Consider the following 20,096-nt stretch of genomic DNA (forward strand, 5'->3'; position numbering starts at 1 on the left):
TTTAAGAGGGAGAGAAGATTTCAAGAAGCAATAGTCACAAGCACAAAACAAACAAACAAACAAACCCCTCTTCATCTGTAGGGGACAGATTAGAAAGAGGGAAATAAAAGAGGAAAAAGAAAGGGTAAGATCCAGCAAACTAAATCTGGAGAAAGAGAGTAGGATCATGCCATTCCAATTATAGTTAACTGGTATTAATAGCAATTTTTTCACTACTTGATTTTTCACAGCTCATAATGGGTTAAAGTGAAGAGCTAGGGTAGAATTTGTTATGACTCAGGTGAATCCACTAAAGCTAAGGTGGCAATTATGATCTCAGACACAGTAATAGTAAAAATAGACATACAGAGAAACTACATTACACTTAAAGGCACTATAAATAATATCCATATTATATATCTATAAGAATGCATTAAACAAGAGAACATCTAAACATTTTGAGGATAATCTAATTGTATTAGAAGGAAAATAGAAACAAATAATTATTAGGGACTTAATATGCCCCTTTCAGATTTAGACATATCTAATTAAATGACAAGCAAAATAGAAGTTCAGATCCAAGTAGCGTTTTAGAAAAGTTAGATATGATAGATCTCTGGAAATTTTTAAATGGGAGTCCAAAAGAACATACCTATTTCTGAGATGTGCAGAGCACGTTTACAAAGACTGACCATGAACTGTGTGTAAAACACTAATGAACAAATGCAAAAATAAAAGGTAGCAATAAGCATATTAGCAGAGAAGCTATGACAAAATATGAAAAAAAAAAGAGCATTCATAAAAGCCTCTTAAATTTTGCACTGTGGGTAGCAAGAGTAGACCTGAAGAGGTCAAAAGTAGAGCAATTTATTACTGCCTAGTTAAGTTTATGTATGTTTAAAAAAATCCAACAAAACACTGCATGTGATAGAAGTCATAAGTTTCTTCTATGGTCCTCTTCTCCCTTCATATTGGTGACTGTTGGTGGTTGTTAAATACAAAATTAAATTAAAATTAAAAAATAAATTTGAATTTCCTTGGAATATAGATGGGTAGCATCACTTAGTCCACAAGATGTTGAAGTTTACATTGCTTGTACTAGATTATGGTACGATTATAGATTATTGATCTGGAAGGCACCTCAGAGGTACTGAGTAAAGATGAGAAAAGTGTGCTTCAAAAAGTGGGGATTTGAGCCCAGATATTCTCATTCCAAACACAGACCACTTTCCACCAAACATATTGCTTTCTTAGTGGAGAATTACAGATTATTTTCTCTGCCCAAATGAGCCAGCAGAGGATTACAAATTAGGTGTTACATGACCTATGTTTAGGTTGTGACATCAGCCTGATATTTGTTGATGAACATATCAATCTCAGTTGTTCCCATTCTTAGGAAAAGTGCCTTCCTGAAACCTCCATTTGAGGAGGCAGCCCGAGCCAGCCATTTCTTCATTCCCTCTTTAATACTAATGTCTTCTCCCCTCCCTAAGTGCTTAGCACAGTGCCTGACACATAGTTGGCACTTAATGTATTTATTGACTGACTTTTATTAACTCTACAATCTTAGATCAGGGGTGTGGTGGGGTCAGCTTGTACTGACTTCCTATAGCCCAGTTCTTAAAATTTCAGTGTGAGCATTTATATCACACTGACAAATCCTACAAAACGGGGCTTGATAGGTCATTCTGTTGATGGTTTAATACTTAACAAAGTGATGGAGAAAATGATGATATTGTAAATTAAAAGTGTCATGGGTATATTTCCACCCCCAGAGAGCCAGTTGTTAAATATTTACCAGCATTCCCCTGCCTTAGACCAATTTACTAACTTCTCTAGGCTTCAGTGGCCTTAGTTATAAAGGAGCAGTTGAACTAGCTAATCTCCCAAGTGATATTTATAGAGACATTCAAGGTACCAAGACATCAGTATGTAGCCTGGCACCTTTCAACTATTTTCAGGTTAATATTATGCTTTTTATATTACAGAAATAGTATGATTATTCTCACTCTGCTAATCCACTGACCCTATAATTTCCACATAAAATTAGACATTCTGGAGTACTTCATTCTAAAGGAAAGATTTAATAGCAGAGAGGTGACAAAAGTCTCCTATCACTAATATGTTATTATTTCTTCAAACTGTTCTCCCATAGATGGGGAAGTATTATGGCACATTAAATGTCATTCATCTCTATGAAAATGGTAATGGACTTAAAGGTAAAGAAGTTAAACAAGTCCTGGGCACTTTAGGAACCTGGTTTCTAATTTTGGCTTCATGGCTAATCTAACCTCTGGTGGCTCTCTTGCTCTCAGCTGCATCATTTGTAAGGTGTCCATGATAACTGAGAATCTTTTTCCTAGGACTGTTGTGAAGGAAACTGACAGTGATTTCTAAGGTCTCTATGGGTAGCTGTAGAAATCAGGAATGGGAAAAAAAAATAAGGAGCATCTTGTGATGGAGTTCACACTCATAATTCCTTGGTGTTTCCAAACTGACCCAACAGTGGTGATTGGGCAAATTTAGAAATTTACATCATGATACAGTCAGGGATGTGAATTAACTCAATTCACTCTGTACTCAACAATTTAAAATTTGTATAGTAGTTCTCATTATTTCCTTATTTATAGCCAGACTCTTCCAATTCCTTGAACACTAAGATTGGTTAGTCTGAATTAATCTCAAAGAGATCCTTCTTGCTTGATTTCTGTCCATGTGGATGTAACTACAGAAGAAAATAATATATATTTTTATTTGTTGAAAGGAAAATTGAACAAAAATCCACCTCTTCAGTTCTGCTAAGGGGGCAGTGGAATCCAGAGAAATGCTGCACTGATAAATTGGCCTCTGACCAATTTCTCTCATTAATGAGGAATCTGCCTTGTGGTTGATTTCTATCAGAATTCAACAGAGAACTGGCTGAACCTGGTAGGCTCCTGTGATATTATCACCTTCATTTTCCCATCTTCCCACTCTTGCTGCATTTCAATTATTTTCCCCAGGGGGAAAATCATGCCATATTTATGCATTTTTAGTCCTGTTATAGTTAATGACTAAGTACTTACAGGAAACAAAGAATTATTTGACAAAGAATGTTTTCAAAGATTTGAGCGTAATTCATTCAGTAAAGATTGCCTATATGTCAATGATTGATAGTGTGTTGTTATACACTATACAGTGTCTAGCCATGTGGAGCAAATTTCCAGGAAAATGATTTTCTTCACCTGGAAAAAAAATCTATTTCTTTGTATTATTGGTAGGGCACAGTTCAATTGTTAACTCAGGAGTTTTGATGCTGGAATAGCAAAGTCACTTCTATTCACTGTAGTTCATTTGGCAGGTATGTTATGTCTTATATTGTTAAGAATCTTCTTGAGTTTATATGTTTGGTTTCCATAGAGTTTCTGTTTCTTAAGGTAAGAAATTAGACTATCTTTGTATCCCAAACAATTCAATTCAATTTATTAAGTGCTTCCTATGAGTCAAGCACTGTGCTGAATGTTGGGTGTACAAATAAGAGACAGTCCCTGCTCTCAAGGAATTGACCATCTCTTGTGGGAAGGGAACACACAAAAAGAGACAGGAAAATGGGGAGGCATACCAGTAGGTATATCAGGTATGGAGATATCTCGTCCTATAGAGCTGAAACCAGTCAGAGAAACAGATGCAGAGTGGAGTTGAAAGTCTAATTTCTGCCTCCATAAAGGAAGACTTTGGGAGGAATTTAATGTTCCGCCTTTCAGCCCTCCAATCAGAGGAGAGAGGAGGTTGAGAAAGGGGGTAGCCAAGCTTGAGTTAGTAGCATGGTGATGAAATCAGAAGAGATTAATTTATCTTGGGAGGAGCATCTTGTTCTGTGGAGCTGAAACCAGGAAGAATCGTAGATACAAGGTAGCGGCTGGTTGTAGTTCAATTGTTTTGCGTCCCACTCCTTGAGACCTCATTTGTTTTTTTTTTATTTGTTTTTTTTAGGCAAAGATATTGAAGTGGCTGGCCATTTCCTTCTCCAGCTCTTTTTACAGGTGAGGGACTGAGGTTAAGTTACTTGCTCAGAGACACACAGCTAGTAAGAATGACGCCAGATTTGAATTCAGGAAGAGGAGTCTTCCTGATTCAAGGCCTGACGCTCTATCCGCTGTGTCACTTAACTGCTGGTGCAAAGTGGAGTGCCTAGAAAATTGTTGAAGGTCAGTACATATTGGTTTGGTTGATGGTCATTTTCCATAGGAAAATGTGTGGAGAGAGAAGATCCAGGAATGAATCTTGGGAGCATCCACAGATAGGTGAAATGTCTAGGTGAAATACTCAGTTTCCCTCCTTCCTCTACCCTCAACTCACAGTTAAGGAGCCCAGGTGAAAGGTGAAAGAAAAATCAGCAAAAGAAATGGAAAAGAACTTGGAGGATAGAAAGATAATCTGGGTGTCATACATAATGACATAAAAGCTGAGGAAAGAAGAGAAACCAAGGAAAATGAGACTTGTATGAAGGTCAGTGTTTTGACTTCTGGAGAACAAAGCTAGGGTCCCCTGGGTATGGGAGGGTGGAAGAGTTCTGACACATTTCCAGGAAGGCCTGTCAGAGACCTCAAGTTAATTTATATAGGTATTCAAATTATGGGGGCAGGTAGGTGGTACAGAGAATAGATAGAGTGCCGGGGCTGAAGTCAGGAAGACATCTTCCTGAGTTCAAATCCAGTCTTTGACACTTACTTGCTGTGTGACCCTGGGCAAGTTACTTAACCCAGTTTGCCTCAGTTTCTCATCTGTAAAATGAACTGGAGAAAGAAAATGGTAAACCACTCCATCTTTGCCAAGAAAACTCCAAATGTCATCCCAAAGAGTCAGATACAACTGAAATGACTAAACAGCAACAACTATTTAAATTACAGTATAATATTAAGCTATTTGAGCAGATCACTGGGAAAAACTGGAAAGGTTAAGGAAGAATAGTTTACTTGGAAAATGTTAATAATGACAATAAGGATGCATCCCAAAGAATGAGATGACAGTCATATTAGTAATAGCTCAATGTACAGAGGATGCCACTCAAAATACCTTTTAAGTAACTTCAGATAGCTTGGTACTCAACATTAAGTTAGGTAGGTTAATGTCTCAGTAGATAATGCTGGGCAAGAAGTCAGGAAAACTTCAGACTATGCCTAGGGCACTTCATTGCTATGGGACCCTATGCAAGTAACTTAACCTCTCTCAGCCTCAGTTTATTCATCTGTAAACTGAGGTGATTACACTTGAAAGCTCCAAAAATTCTAGCTCTAAATCTATAATCCTATCAACATGTGATTCATAGTTATCCACACATTCTCATTTTCTGCCCAGTGATTTAATATTACACAAGTTGGTGGTTCCTTCTTCTTTGTGGTGCATAGTAGGCAAAGATGAAAGATTTCAGATTCATTCAACACCTTCTTTGGTTTAATTGCCAAAATTTTCAGAGAGGCCTTCTAGCTACTTCTTTGTGGTTCGTTTTATTTTTAACTGGTATTCTTGTACCCTCTGGTGGAATAATGTAGAACTGCAACTCGCACTGCTCATTTATACTAATAAGAAAATTAGATTCTTTTTTGTATACTTCTGTTTCTTGCCTTTTCAACATTAAGGCCTTAAAAATAGGATTCCTATTTTGGGGTAATTTTGGCACATTGTGGCATTTTTATGATGGAGTTATTCTGAATAAAAAATTAGTTACTTATTTCCCACAAGTCTAACGAGATTTTTAAAAAAAGGAATTTATCAATGATAGTAAATTTTGATTTACAGCATATATGTGATAATAGAAAAAACACTAAAGCTGTAATTCTCCAAATTTTTTCAATATCCCAATATGTAGGTGCTTTCAAATTGTTATTTTTGTTTCAAATAGGGATTGTTTCATTCTTTGTACTTTCACTCAAAGTAATGTGTGCTTTTTTTCTTGGTGCTTCCAAAGTCATATAAGGACTTGTGCTCATAACCCCAGTGTCTACTGCAGTACCTGTTATACAGCTAGAACTTAATAAATGCTTGTTGATTGATGGTTGATCTGTGATTTTAATAAGGATACTCCTTCCACTGATACAGGGAAAACCTTATCTAGACCTTGTAGGATTTTTGCCCATGCCTTTCCTTGAATCCTCAAAGAAAATCTATGTGATATGCTGGAAGCTTCCCTCAGGATCTTTCTCTATTTGGTGGATTCCAGTTCAGCGCAGGGGGTATCTGTCTTCCCTTATTCTTACTTCATGACTTACCTACCCATCAAACATATCCTTGATGATAGGAATTTCTCATATTTAGGTATTTACCTATATAATATCTAAGAATGCAGAAATAGTAGGTTTGACAGAAGAGATTAGAAAATGAACAGACTGCAGGACTCCAAAAGGTTGACAAACAGTGTGCCCTAGACCAGTGTTTCTTAAATTTGGCACTGATAATTATGACATTTCAAAGAGTATATGTACATAGCTCTAAAAATCACAGGTAGGAGGGGCATCAGTGAATTAAAGGCTGTGTCAACTGGTGAACAAACTTCCTCATCCTTAGGTCCTTCTTCTGCACTTCTTTCTGGGTCTGATAGTAGCTGTTGAGGTCAGAATAGTTTGTTCATAGTGGCAGTGTTTAAGTATTCTTTCTTTTTTTTTTTTGTGGAAGAAGAGGTAAAAGAAGGGAAAGGGTGTGATGGAAGTGTAGGGAAGTCTTAAGGGTGACGCTAGTATAAGGACACTTACTCTAGAAGATAAAGACTGGAATCTCTGTGTGGCACTGTTGTTGACATATGTTATTTAACTAGGGATGGGATTAGGGACTGGATCTGTGACTTCACTGATACAAGGGAATTCCTGGATGAGTAAAGTCCCTCAACCAGTATAGTTTGGCACTTTCTCTGTAATTTACAGTCTTAGAGGGTTGTCTAGGTGGGGCAACTTCAAGTTAAAAAATTTGACCAGAGTCATGCAACCACTATGTGGGACTTGAACTCAGGTTTTCTTGTCTGACGAAGCACTCTGCCTCTCATCATTACTTAACTTTTTTTTTTTTATTTTTTATGTATTTTTTAAAAATTATTTATTTATTTAACTTTTAACATTCATTTTCACAAAATTTTGGGTTCCACATTTTCTCCCCTTTTGTCCCCTGCCCCCACCCCAAAACACCGAGCATTCTAATTGCCCCTATCACCAATCTGCTCTCTCTTCTATCATCCCTCTCTGCCTTTGTCACCATCTTCTCTTTTGTCCTGTAGGGCCAAATAACTTTCTGTACCCCTTTACCTGTATTTCTTATTTCCTAGTAGCAAGAATAGTACTTGACAGTTGTACCTAAAACTTTGAGTTCTAACTTCTTTTCCTCCCTCCCTCCCCACCCCTTCCCTTTGGAAGGAAAGCAATTCAATATAGGCCAAATCTGTGTAGTTTTGCAAATGACTTCCATAATAGTTGTGTTGTATAAGACTAACTATATTTCCCTCCATCCTATCCTGTCCCCCATTACTTCTATTCTCTCTTTTGATCCTGTCCCTCCCCATGAGTGTTGACCTCAAATTGCTCCCTCCTCCCCATGCCCTCCCTTCCATCATCCCCCCAACCCTGCTTATCCCCTTATCCCCCACTTTCCTGTATTGTAAGACAGGTTTTCATACCAAAATGAGTGTGCATTTTATTCCTTCCTTTAGTGGAAGGTGATGAGAGTAAACTTCATGTTTTTCTCTCACCTCCCCTCTTTATCCCTCCACTAATAAGTCTTTTGCTTGCCTCTTTTATGAGAGATAATTTGCCCCATTCCATTTCTCCCTTTCTCCTCCCAATATATTTCTCTCTCACTGCTTGATTTCATTTTTTTAAGATATGATCCCATCCTCTTCGATTCACTCTATGCACTCTGTCTCTATGTGTGTGTGCGTGTGCATGTGTGTGTGTGTGTGTGTGTGTAATCCCACCCAGTACCCAGATATTGAATAGTTTCAAGAGTTACAAATATTGTCTTTCCATGTAGGAATGTAAACAGTTCATCTTTTGTAAGTCCCTTATGACTTCTCTTTGCTGTTTACCTTTTCATGCTTCTCTTCATTCTTGTGTTTGAATGTCAAATTTTCTTTTCAGCTCTGGTCTTTTCATCAAGAATGCTTGAAAGTCCTCTATTTCATTGAAAGACCAATTTTTCCCCTGAAGTATTATACTCAGTTTTGCTGGGTAGGTGATTCTTGGTTTCAGTCCTAGTTCCTTTAACTTCTGGAATATGATATTCCACGCCCTTCGATCCCTTAATGTAGAAGCTGCTAGATCTTGTGTTATCCTGATTGTACTTCCATAATACTTGAATTGTTTCTTTCTAGCTGCTTGCAATATTTTCTCTTTGACCTGGGAACTCTGGAATTTTGCCACAATGTTCCTAGGAGTTTCTCTTTTTGGATCTCTTTCAGGTGGTTATCTGTGGATTCCTTGAATACTTATTTTGCCCTCTGGTTCTAGAATCTCAGGGCAGTTTTCCTTGATAATTTCATGAAAGATGATGTCTAGGCTCCTTTTTTTTTGATCATGGCTTTCAGGTAGGCCCATAATTTTTAAATTGTCTCTCCTGGATCTATTTTCTAGGTCAGTTGTTTTTCCCATGAGATATTTCACATTATCTTCCATTTTTTCATTCTTTTGGTTTTGTTTTGTGATTTCTTGGTTTCTCATAAAGTCATTAGCCTCCATCTGTTCCATTCTAATTTTGAAAGAACTATTTTCTTCAGTGAGCTTTTGAATCTCTTTTTCCATTTGACTAATTCTGCTTTTGAAAGCATTCTTCTCCTCATTGGCTTTTTGAACCTCTTTTGCCAATTGAGTTAGCCTATTTTTCAAGGTGTTATTTTCTTCAGCATTTTTTTGGGTCTCCTTTAGCAGGGTGTTTAATTGTTTTTCATGCTTTGCTTACATGTCTCTCATTTGTCTTCCCAGTTTTTCCTCCACCTCTCTAACTTGATTTTCAAAATCCTTTTTGAGCTCTTCCATGGCCTGAGCCCATTGAGTGGTCTGGGATACAGAAGTCTTGACTTCTGTGTCTTTCCCTAATGGTAAGCATTGTTCTTCCTCATCAGAAAGGAAGGGAGGAAATACCTGTTCCCCAAGAAAGTAACCTTCTATAGTCTTATTTTTTCCCCCCTTTTCTGGGCATTTTCCCAGCCAGTGACTTGCCTTCTGAATATTCTCTTCACACCCACTTTGCCTCCGGATCCACCCAGCCAGCACTTGGGGTCTGAGATTCAAATGCCTCAGGGCTTTGGGCGGGGGCGGGGCTGCTATTCAGTGTGAGATTAATTTCAGGTGCTCAGGTGGGGGCAGGGCCGCCTCTCAGGCTCAGTTCCCTCAGGGGGTTTATGCAGAGACCTTCAACAATGGAGCCAGGCTCCTGCCTGCTCTGGGAGCCCCGGTCTGCTCCCACCTCAGCTGCTGCCTCCTGAGGGGGCCTGAGTTATGGGGGCACCCCACTCCCCTCTTGACCCACCAAAGAGACTCTCTCACCAACCCTTGTCAAGGGCGCGGCCACTGGAGATCCCATCCCTGAAGCCTGCTAGGATCTGCTCCCTGCTCGGATCCGCTCCTCTCAGCGCTGCTTGGCCAAGGCAGGGCTTGGCTCCAGGTCTGCAGTGCGAAGACCTTTTGCGAGAGGTTTTCAGGCTCTCTGGAACAGAAATCTTGTCCACTCCATTGTTCTGTGGCTTCTGCTGCTCCAGAATTTGTTGGAAGTTCTTTTTTACAGATATTTTATGGGCGGTGGGTTCGGAGCTAGCGTATGTGTGTCTATCTACTCTGCCATCTTGGCTCTGCCCGATAACTTAATTTTTTGATTTGGTTAAAGAGAAATAATGCTAACCTTGAACCATTCTCATAGAGATATTACTTGTATAAACTAGCTAATGTCACTCAGGAATTTTGAGATCTGTGGAAATCAATATAGGACAAATGCTTTAATTATAAAACTTCCACTTAGATAGCTCAAGTGAAAGGGGTTGTAAATAAATCTTTGCATCTGATACTCTTAACAAGTATATCAGAATATTTCCCATACCTTCAAAGAGTAGGGGTGTACAAGATCATATAGTCCAAAGGTTCTGAAGCCATTTTGTGTCACAGATCCTTTTAGCTGCCTGGTAAAGCCTATGGATCCTTTTTTTTTTTTTTTTAAAGAATAGTGTTTTTAAATTCATAAAAGAAGATGCATAAGATTATGAAGAAGTCAATTACATGGAAAAAAAAAAAACAGTTTCCAAAATGTTTTTAAAAACAAATTCAGGGACTGTAGGTTATGAAAACCTTATCCACCCTAATCCCTTCATTTGAAATTTATTATGAAAACTGGATCCAAAGAGGTTGTGACTATCCCAGGATCACATGGCTAGCTAGTAGCCAAAACTAGTTACCAGGTTTTCTGACTTGCTGTCTATTTTCTTCCTACTACATCACAATGCCTCTTTGATAGAATTCTGCTTCAAGTTTTATCTGTGAGCTGATCTCTAGCCAACACTGGGACACTTCAAGGTTGTTTCCATTCTGTGGTTGGGTTGTCTCCTCATGCTGAATTGGCCACAATTAAACTTCTTCTTTTACGATTAAGTGGAAAGAAATTTAAGAGAAGAAAAAGAAATGCCAAATAAATTCATTCCCCTTGCAACTGAAATCTCCTGCCTAAAGCCACATACTCTCAAATACTAAACTCTGACCCTGTGGGAAACTCTGTCTTCAATTAGTTATTGGAAAATGAGCACATCCCTAGCATCCAACACATACCAATGCATGAGAGCAAAAGGTAAAAGGCAGTGATAGTGATGCAGATATATCTTTTACTTACAGAAAAATTAGAGTTTTCTTAAAGAAACAGAATGCAAGCCCTCTAGAATATATTTAAGGAAAGAAAATACAAAAAATTCACCAGCAGGGAAAATTAGCCTTACCTTGGCCCTTCTGTCCAGTGAAAAATATCAGATTATCTTGCAGTGCAGAATCATTGTTTGCCAGCTGGAATTTCAGGTGGAATTCATAGTAGAAGCTGATATCAGGAATCCTTGAATAGGCCAGGAATGAAGTATATCCAAAGGAATCTGTGCCACTGAAACTGGGCTGAGTAATATTAATAGCTGTGGAAAAAAAACCCCAAACCAACCAGTTAAAATAATTTTTTGTACATTGAGTTATAAACATAAATCTAAAACTGGAAGGTGCCTCAAAAGTCATCTGGTCCAACCCACTCCTTTTGCACATGAGGAAACTGAGGACTAGGGAGGTTATAGGGAGCTAGGTGGTATAGTGGATAGAGTGCTAGACCTGGGGTCAAAAAAAACAGAGTTCAAATCTGACCTCAGACACTTACTAGCTGTGTGACTCTGGGTAAGCCACTTAAACTTTTGTTTGTTTCAGTTTCCCCAACACTAAAATGAGGATAAATAAAGTATCTGTCTCCCAGGATTGTTGTAAGGATCAAGTAAAATAATATTTGCAAAGCTCTTAGCATAGTACCTGGCACATAGTAGGTACAAGATCAATGCTATTTTAAAAATTGTTATTACTATTCATTTGACCTGCTCAACATCACACAGACAGAAAAACTCAGAGGCAGGATTTGGACTACTTCAGAACAAAATGAGCCCCATGAATCTCCCCCCCTCCTCATATTCTGGTAATTGAAGTTCAATATAATTGTTTTCCATTATAATATTATATATTTTATTTTATGCACTTAAAACCATTATTTTGAGAAACTGTCCATAGGCATCAATAGAGTACCAAAAGACTGCCTATAATCTGACAAAAAGGTTAAGAACTTCTGCTTTATAGCCAAGACCCTTCCTGCAGTGCCACAAAGTCTGTTTTCCTAACAGATTGGATACCCTTTATGTCCCTTTTGGTCCCCAAGTGACAGAATTTTTTTTCACAATCAGAATGATGAAAATTCAATTTTGTATCCTATGACTTTACATACCTTTCTAAAGAGTATTTTTTAAAAACTTTCTCCAGCATGCATATTTTTAGGATTTTTGCTTTGATTTTTTTTTTTTTTTAAAGAACAGATTGCCAGCAGTCAAAAATATTTCTTGGGTCCTTTGTAAACAGGTCCTGGAATCTTGATGCTCTCAACAAATTTAAAGACAACTTGGAGCAAACTGTATTTTCTCAATCTTCTATCCTTATGTGAACCAAAACTACAGATCAGAAGCCAGGCCAAAGCCCTGGAAATCAGTTAGTCTGTCAATAAGCATTTATTGCTTGCTAAGTTGTAGGCAATGTACTAAGCAAGGCAGTATGAAGAAATGCAAAAGATAGTTCCTGCTCTCAGGGAACTCATAGGCTAATGGGGGAATCTGGAAGATAGCATATAAGAAGCTAAAAAACTGGGTGAGAGAGAACCTGGTATGAGGGTATGAAGTAGTTCTACATCAAGGTTGGAAATGATGAAATGGCTGCCCTGAATTCCCTTCTGAAGTGGAGCATCAGGAAGGAGCTTTCCAGCTGCTTATCCTTTACCCTCTCTAATCAGAGGAAAGCAAAGAAATAGGAAGGAAATTGGTCAGTTTTCATTGTCCGTGGAATTTGATGCCTGAACTATTTCTTAAAGTAAAAGCCTTTGCTAGAATGAATCATTAATAGTACACTGAAACAGTGGGTTTCAATATGTAACACTTAACCTTTGTTTGCCTCAGTTTCCTTATTTGTAAAGTGGGGCTAATAAAAGCACTTCCCTCTCAGGGTTGTTGTGAAGGTCAAATGAGCTAAGAATTGTAAAGCGTTTAGCACAGTGCCTGGCACATACTAAGCACTATATAAATGAGGAAGCACTGAGATGAAAATCAGAGCAAGCAGCGGATAAAAAGATAAAAAAGGAAAAAAGAAAAAAACGAAATCTTTTCTAACCTCAAGGTCCAGTAGAACATAACTTATTCCTAAGATCAATGAGAATAAGAAGTTCTGTGTAAAGCCAGCAAGTTCTATATTAAGCATGCAACTGCCATGCGGCTTCTCATCTTTTTCCTCCTCTCTAATTATCTTGTTTATTACAACTCATTTCCTTTTCTTCACTGCTTTGCTAGTTTTCTTTTTACTTCTTTCATGACAGTGGCAGCTGGTTTATTCATTCATTTCAAGGCGCCATTAAATGTAGAGAAAGAGGATTGTTCACCCAGTCTCCTATAGCATTTTCTCTGACAAGAGGGCATTTTTAGAAATTCTTTCCTTGGTTGAGTACAGCCTAACTCTCATGGTTGTGGTTGTTTGGGATCTGTGATTTTACTGAGTTGAGAACTTCTGTCGTGATATCTCCCTATGCCAACACAGATGGGCATCTCATCTGTTAACATATAGTCAATTAGTTAAATATATAATAAGTAACTACAATGTTCCAGTAATCCTACTAAGCACTGAAATATATAATCTTAGAGAGCTGCCAGGGCTATTGAAAGCTTGAGTGACTGGCTGACGGTCACATAGCTATAGGAAGGATTTAAAGTCTTCCTAATTAAGAAATAGGTTCTTTATTCATTACTCTACATTGCCTCTCAACTTAAAGAATATTTCCTACCTTAGTTATCTCCTACCATTGTTTACCCCTCAGAAAACAACAATCCACATAGAAACAATAAAACTCAAAATGTCATGGCATTAAAAAAATGTTTCTTTCTTTTGTGCTCAAGGCTCATGTATGGATTGGACCATTCATGCCTGCTTATTATCCTCTATTTGGCAAATGCTGCACTGGCACTCAGGAAAGATAATTTTTGTTATTAGGGAATTTTATACCCATTCTGCCCATTAATCTAGACATATCCAATAATATATCTTTGCACAAAAAGCTGACTATTCCACTTTGATTTTTCACTCGAGAATCGTAAGTTTCAATTTTGGTAAAGGTGTCATAGAAAGAGGTATAAAACTCTTAACTTTCAGAGTTTAAAGTGGGGCATCATGACATATCACTGCCTTTTTATTGCTTTGAAAAAAAACTACAGGAAAAAATTATGGTTTACGAACAGGAGGTAATAAAACTTTCTGATCCAGGTACTTTGTAGGCAGTAGTATAGTGGACAGAGGTTCTAAAGGAAATGAAATGGACTGGAATTGATGTAGAATAAGATTATGGAAGTTTGTTCACCTTGGCACAGAAAACAATGAAAGTGAAATTTAATTATATATTATAGTATGATAAAAGACATTTGATTCTTATTGTCTGTTAATGCCCAAGTAATCTTCCTAATGTGCTGCTCACAACACGTTATTTCTCCACTCAAAAATCTTTACTCACTTGCCATTGTTTACCAGGGTAAGGGTGAAGTTCTTGACCTTGTCATTCAAGGCCTACTACCTTCAACTTCCTACTTTCTAGCCTCATATTACCTGATATTTATTCTCATATTCTATGCTTCATTCAAAATGGGCTTGTAGGTTCATTGATGTAGAAGAGATCTTAGAAGTAGGCCATTTTCCTGTTTCAATCTTTCTCTTTTACAGATCAGCAGCTTGAAGCTAAGAGAAAAGTTAAGTGACTCACCCATGGTCACACAGGAAGTAAGTGGCAGTGCCAAAATTTAAATGCGTGTTAAAATGACTCCAATCAATCAATCAACAAGCATTTTAAAGCACATGTTGTATGCTAGGCATTGGAGATTAAGAAAAAAAGGAAGGAAGGAAGGAAGAAAGAAAGATTCCCTGACCTCAGGGAGCTTACATTCTGTTGAGGGGGTGGTGATATGGAAGAGGCACACATATAAATAGCTAAAATAAATTACAAAGCAAAAAAATTAATTTTAAAGAATAGTCACTAGCATCTGGGGTGACCAGGAAACGTCTCATCTAGGGGGTTACATCTGAAATGAGTAGCTCTTTCCATTATACCATGTTCTGACTATCAAATCCTCCAGTCTTCTCTAGCATAGACGTTCTTGTTTTCTTCTGCTGATTACATGATATAACCATGGAGAACTAGCTTAACTCAATTGGCAAAGGCTCCTGATTGGGTTGAATTCAGGGAGATGGATTTTTCAGTCACAGCAGTAGCTCTTGAAATCTACCTTGTAAGGCTGAAAGAGGTTGTGATCTGCTTATGTGAAAGCAATAACCACATTCACGAATTAGAGATTCTTGAAGTATTTAAATATTATAGCATCAAATAGTGTTTTTATTTTTTTAAATGGTTGGAGCAAAGTGGGCACATTTGTAGGCAGCAAGGAAAGAGCCAAGGGAGAGACTGGAGAATAGAAAACAGGATAATTATTTCTGTACCTTACAGATTCAATCAATCTACCAATCATTCAATAAGCATTTATTATCAACTCTATGCTAGGTGGTACAGTGGGATAGAGTGCCAGGCTTGGAGCTGGACATGACTGAAATGACTAAATAACAAAATATACTAGAGATTATATAAATTTAGAGATCCAATTTAATCTCTATCTTAATTAAACAGCATAACCAAGAATCCAGAAGTAAATGGAAGGGGCCTCTGCACTAGAGAAAAAGAGCTGTCAAAAGTTTCTTGTGCTTCACTTTGCAGGACACTTGTGAAATTTCTTTTACTCACACAAGGGTATTATTAACCTAGAACTGAGGCATTTGTATTCACCTTTCTGGACCTGTGATTTCATAGGAATGCTAAAGGGAGCTTCCTCTATTAATACAGATCAGCTCCTACTTTGCAACATATAATCTTAGTTGCCTGGGAGTACTTGAGAAGTTAAATGACTTACCCAGAGTCAATATGTAGAGTCTGTATATAAGAGGCAGAGTTTAAACCCAGGTTTTTAGGCTTCTGAGGGCAAACTTCTATCCTTTAAGACAAATTGATTCAATGAAAACTGGGACAGATCAAATTAAGGAGGCTACTTCATTCCAACCCTGGAAGTACATTCTAACTCTGTGTCCCTTCCGTATTGGGAAGGACCTCCACTTTGAGGAAAGCACCAAAAGTGGCCATGTCTTCATTCCTCTCTGGGATCCACTCCTGACTTTCCAGACTTTCTCTGTTATGTCCCTGAACAGATACTTTTTCCTTCCCATTGTGGCATGATCATGGAATATGGGTTTAACTTAACTGGCAGGGCTTTTGACTGGGTGATAAGAGTTTTCAGTCACAGCATCAGTCTCCCCAAACCACCCTGTAAGGCAGAGAGGGGTTATGATCTGCAAATGTGAAAGCAATAAGCACATCAAGAAATCAGAGCTCTTCAGACTTACTTGTATTTGTTGTATGCCTCCACTAGAATGGAAATTCTTTGAGGGTGGGGATTGTGGTTCTGCTTGTGTCTGGCACACAGTAAATATATAATGCATATTGTTTACTTTACTGAACTACTAATTTAACCCAGTACTTGTCATTTCCCAGATTCTACTTCCGAAATTTAGAAACCGTATGACTCTTAACTGGTCACCGCCTCTCTCAGCCTCAATTTTCTCATCTGAAAAATGATCAGAGCTGATCACAACAACATCAAAATTGTTGTGATGTTCAAATAAAATAATATTAATGCTTTTCAAACATGAAAGTGCTGTGTCAGTATTTCTTATAAGGTATATTTAAACATTTAAAAGCAATTAAATATTTTTATATAGTAAATTTTTATGCAGCTTGTTGCATAAAAATACTTTCCTAATTAGGCAAGGGATGATTTCTTCATAAATTCTGCAGGAACAACAGATTAGGCGCTTTGGGGGGTGTGGGGACTATTAAATGTTGTTGACAAATTGAGAGATGGAAGCTTATAGCAGGGAAGGAGATAGAAGAATTATCTATAAAATTATAGGGTTACCTTAGCATAGGAGCAAATAGTCTGATATTCATAATAATTCTGTGTTAATAAGAAAGTGGTAAATTTCTTGAAGAAAGATTATACACGGTACAACCTTCAACTTGCCCATAAGAAGTGATCAACAGTCTCTAAGTTATTGAACAGGTGGAATTACGAACAATCTATCCTTCAATATGAGTCAAGGGAATTTGCAATGAACATAATAAAGATTTTCATGAAACAATTCACATTTAAAAAGTTTCGGTGTAAAAAGGGCTAAATTTCAGTTATCTGGAAAATTCATTTCTGTGGAACTTTACAACAATAATAGCTAACATTTAAGCAATACTTTAAGGTTTGCAAAGCACTTTACACGTACTATCTCATTTGATCCTCCCAACAAACCTGTAGGGTAGGTGCTATTTTTTACTATTCTTATTTTATAGGCAAGAAAACTGAACTGACAGAGGTTAATCTCAGGGTCACATAACTAGTAAATATCTGAGTCAGAATTTGAACTGGAATATTTTTTGAACTCAAGTACGGCACTCTAATTGTCACCTAGCTTCAGGGAATTTATTAATTCCCTGACAATCCCAGAAAAATGATACTTTATAATACTGAAAAGTAATAATATCATATTTCTTTTTAAATTAGTCTTTGATTTAGGTTGCCCTTCCACTCTTGGGAATTAATAAGGTTTTACTCTATTGGATTCAAGAGCAGAGTTCAAGATGAAAGGCAAGAAGTTTGCAAGAACATAGTGCCAAGTAGGGGCAAAAAGCCCAGATTCCTCCCATTCAGCTTTGTCATAATCAACTTCTGCCGGTACACTGGAAGGTATAAATAACCATCTGACTTGGCATCTTAGCTGTCATAGATTATATATGATTAAAAGAGCAAATGTAGGCTAATATTTGAAGCTAGTAAGAAGAAAATGTAATGAATGAATGTGATTAGGATACTTCTATATTTCTATTTTTGAATTAAATTTGTTTTTCAATTAACAAGCATTTATTTTCTCTTTCTCCTGTGCCCCTCTCTTTCCCAAACCTTGAATAAGAAAATCAAAACCCTTGTGTCAAATACCCATAGATGGTGAAATGGGGGCTTGCTTTGCACGTGCCTAGATTGCCCAACATGGAGGCAAACTGCTTCTCTGGGTCCCTCTGTCATGTGGTTGGCAGTAGCCTCCTTTGATTGGTCAGACAAGGTATATCTTTTAAACTGCCAGACTGGGACAGTCTTGCTCTCTTTTCCCCTTCTTTTTTGTTCAGTATCCAGAGAAAGTGAAGGTTAACCTTCAGTGTAGGGACAATGAACTGAACTTATAAGGTGAAAGGAGGCATACTGGCCTTTCCTCTTTCCTTTATACACTGTGGTTATGAGAAATGGACACAGAGTATTTGTCTTGACCTGTTTCATTTGACTTTTTTAGTTTTTGGACACAGGTGGTAATATCTACTGAACCTGAGAGTTTGAGCTATGGGGACAAAGCCAGAATTCTAAGCTGGATATTTTAGTCAGCCAGCCTGGCAGAGAAGTTCTGAGAAGCCAGGTGCCTAGAACTCTATCCCAAAGAGTGCTTTGGACTTGGAACTTGGGACTGTTCTAAAGCTGGTTGTATATTTGTTATTATACCTTTGAAGTAAATATTTCTTTGGAAAAACTAACCTGACTATTAAAGGGTTAAATGAATCTGAGGTACAGTGACTCTGATGGGGTACAGAATCCAGGACCCTTCTTGTACTCTGCTTGAATCTTTGGGTAGTCTCTTGGGGCCCATAAGCTTTTCATTTTCACTGCCCAAATCTCTGTTGTACTTCTCATCCTTGATCCTATCAAAATCCCATTCTCCAGGCTGCTGGCCACTCCCATCAAGATCCTCCCTAGATTCAATCTGTATTTACCCCAGGGTACTGGTCATTCCCATCAAGATCTCTGTTCATTCCAGGTTGGCCTCCCCTATCAAGACCATCCCTGGGGCCCCAGACTACTTGGTGACACCTGGATTCTTCCCTGTCTTTTTCTGCATTTAAGTTCCAGCTGGCCCCCAAGAAGGTACTCGGATTCAATCCAGCTCAGACTCTATCTAGCTGAGATTCTATCCAGCCCTCTTATTAATACAAGCATTACAAATGCTTAGGTTCCTTAAGAATCAACCCAGTATTGAGAATCTTTAGTAAGTTTTGTTTTTCTTTGGCTTTAAGAAGGCTTTTGTTGAATCCATTCGAGCAGGACTCGGTATTTTGGGGTCCCCAAACCTCAAAAACTCCACTTTGCTTAGGGGAACACCATTGGTGGGACTTAGAGCCAATGACAAACTCTTTAAAGGGTAAGGGTTAAATATAAACTATCTGACCTTCAAGTAGTGGAGGCCAGGGAAGTAACTAGAAGCAAAACAAATTTCCATGTTGGTCGTGTCAAAAAAACCACGGATGTCATTTTGCAAGTTTAGCCCATCACTTCTCTGTCACAAGTCATTAATATTCTTCATTAGTCCTCTGAAATCGTATGTGATAACTGTGTTTATTAGAAAGTCTTGTAAACTTTTATTTTTAAAAATAATTTTTATTAATGTCTTATTTTCTCATCACCTACATTTCCCAGTGCCTGGCATGTAATAGGTGCCTAATAAATGCTTACTGATTGACTGTATCCTTCCCTCACCTCTTACCCATTTGTAGAGAATCCCTTCCTTACAATAATTTAAAAAAAGTGGAAGCATAAAAAGGACTCACACATCAAAAAACTGACACTGTATTCAGCATTCCATACTTGTGGTTCCCTCCCATTGCTGCAAAGAATGGGTGGGACAAAGGTAGATTCCTATTGTAAGTCTAACATTTTGTTTGTCTGAACCAGTGTCTTCTTATTTCCTTACTGCCTTTCAGCAACTGAGTCTGTATTTGCATTTTTATAGTTGTGGCTCTTAGTACTTCAAAGGTTTGTGATTTGTTGGCAAAACTCTTCAAGCTTCACTACGTGGTTACTGTACTTCTCATAGTCAAAAAATTAATCATACTGTATTCAACAGTGTCGAGTGATGAGTCTCTTCAAATTTAGCTAAGTTGTTCCTCTACCTAAAGACATGCAGTCTACCACTGGCTCATGCTAGAAGACTCTTCAGCTTGGATAGGATCTTGTCAGAACTTGGTACTTGCTGACACAGCCTTTAGGAACCTTGGCTTACTATCATGATGATTCATGGAGGAAGACATTGGTTACTCGAATTTAAGATGTTTTGCTCTTTTATCAGGGATCTAGGTTCAATCAACACTTTTGTATGTTGATGTGTGTGAATAAGGCATAGAAATAAGAAATAAAGACTTATTTAAAAAGACAAATAGCTATACATCTTGTAAAA

The 20,096-nt window shown here is 37.7% G+C and overlaps 1 protein-coding gene across 1 annotated transcript in view; it reads right to left on the reverse strand.

The window, feature by feature from the left end:
* The window catches only part of EYS (eyes shut homolog), a 435,270-nt gene that overhangs the window by 101,323 nt on the left and 313,851 nt on the right, over positions 1 to 20,096 (reverse strand). The window contains exon 7 of the mRNA XM_072642558.1: positions 10,913 to 11,095. Coding sequence (XP_072498659.1) covers positions 10,913 to 11,095 — 183 coding nt within the window. The remainder of the gene's footprint in view (positions 1 to 10,912; positions 11,096 to 20,096) is intronic.

Source organism: Notamacropus eugenii, chromosome 2, assembly GCF_028372415.1.
Source record: "Notamacropus eugenii isolate mMacEug1 chromosome 2, mMacEug1.pri_v2, whole genome shotgun sequence".
Classification (NCBI taxonomy): domain Eukaryota; kingdom Metazoa; phylum Chordata; class Mammalia; order Diprotodontia; family Macropodidae; genus Notamacropus; species Notamacropus eugenii.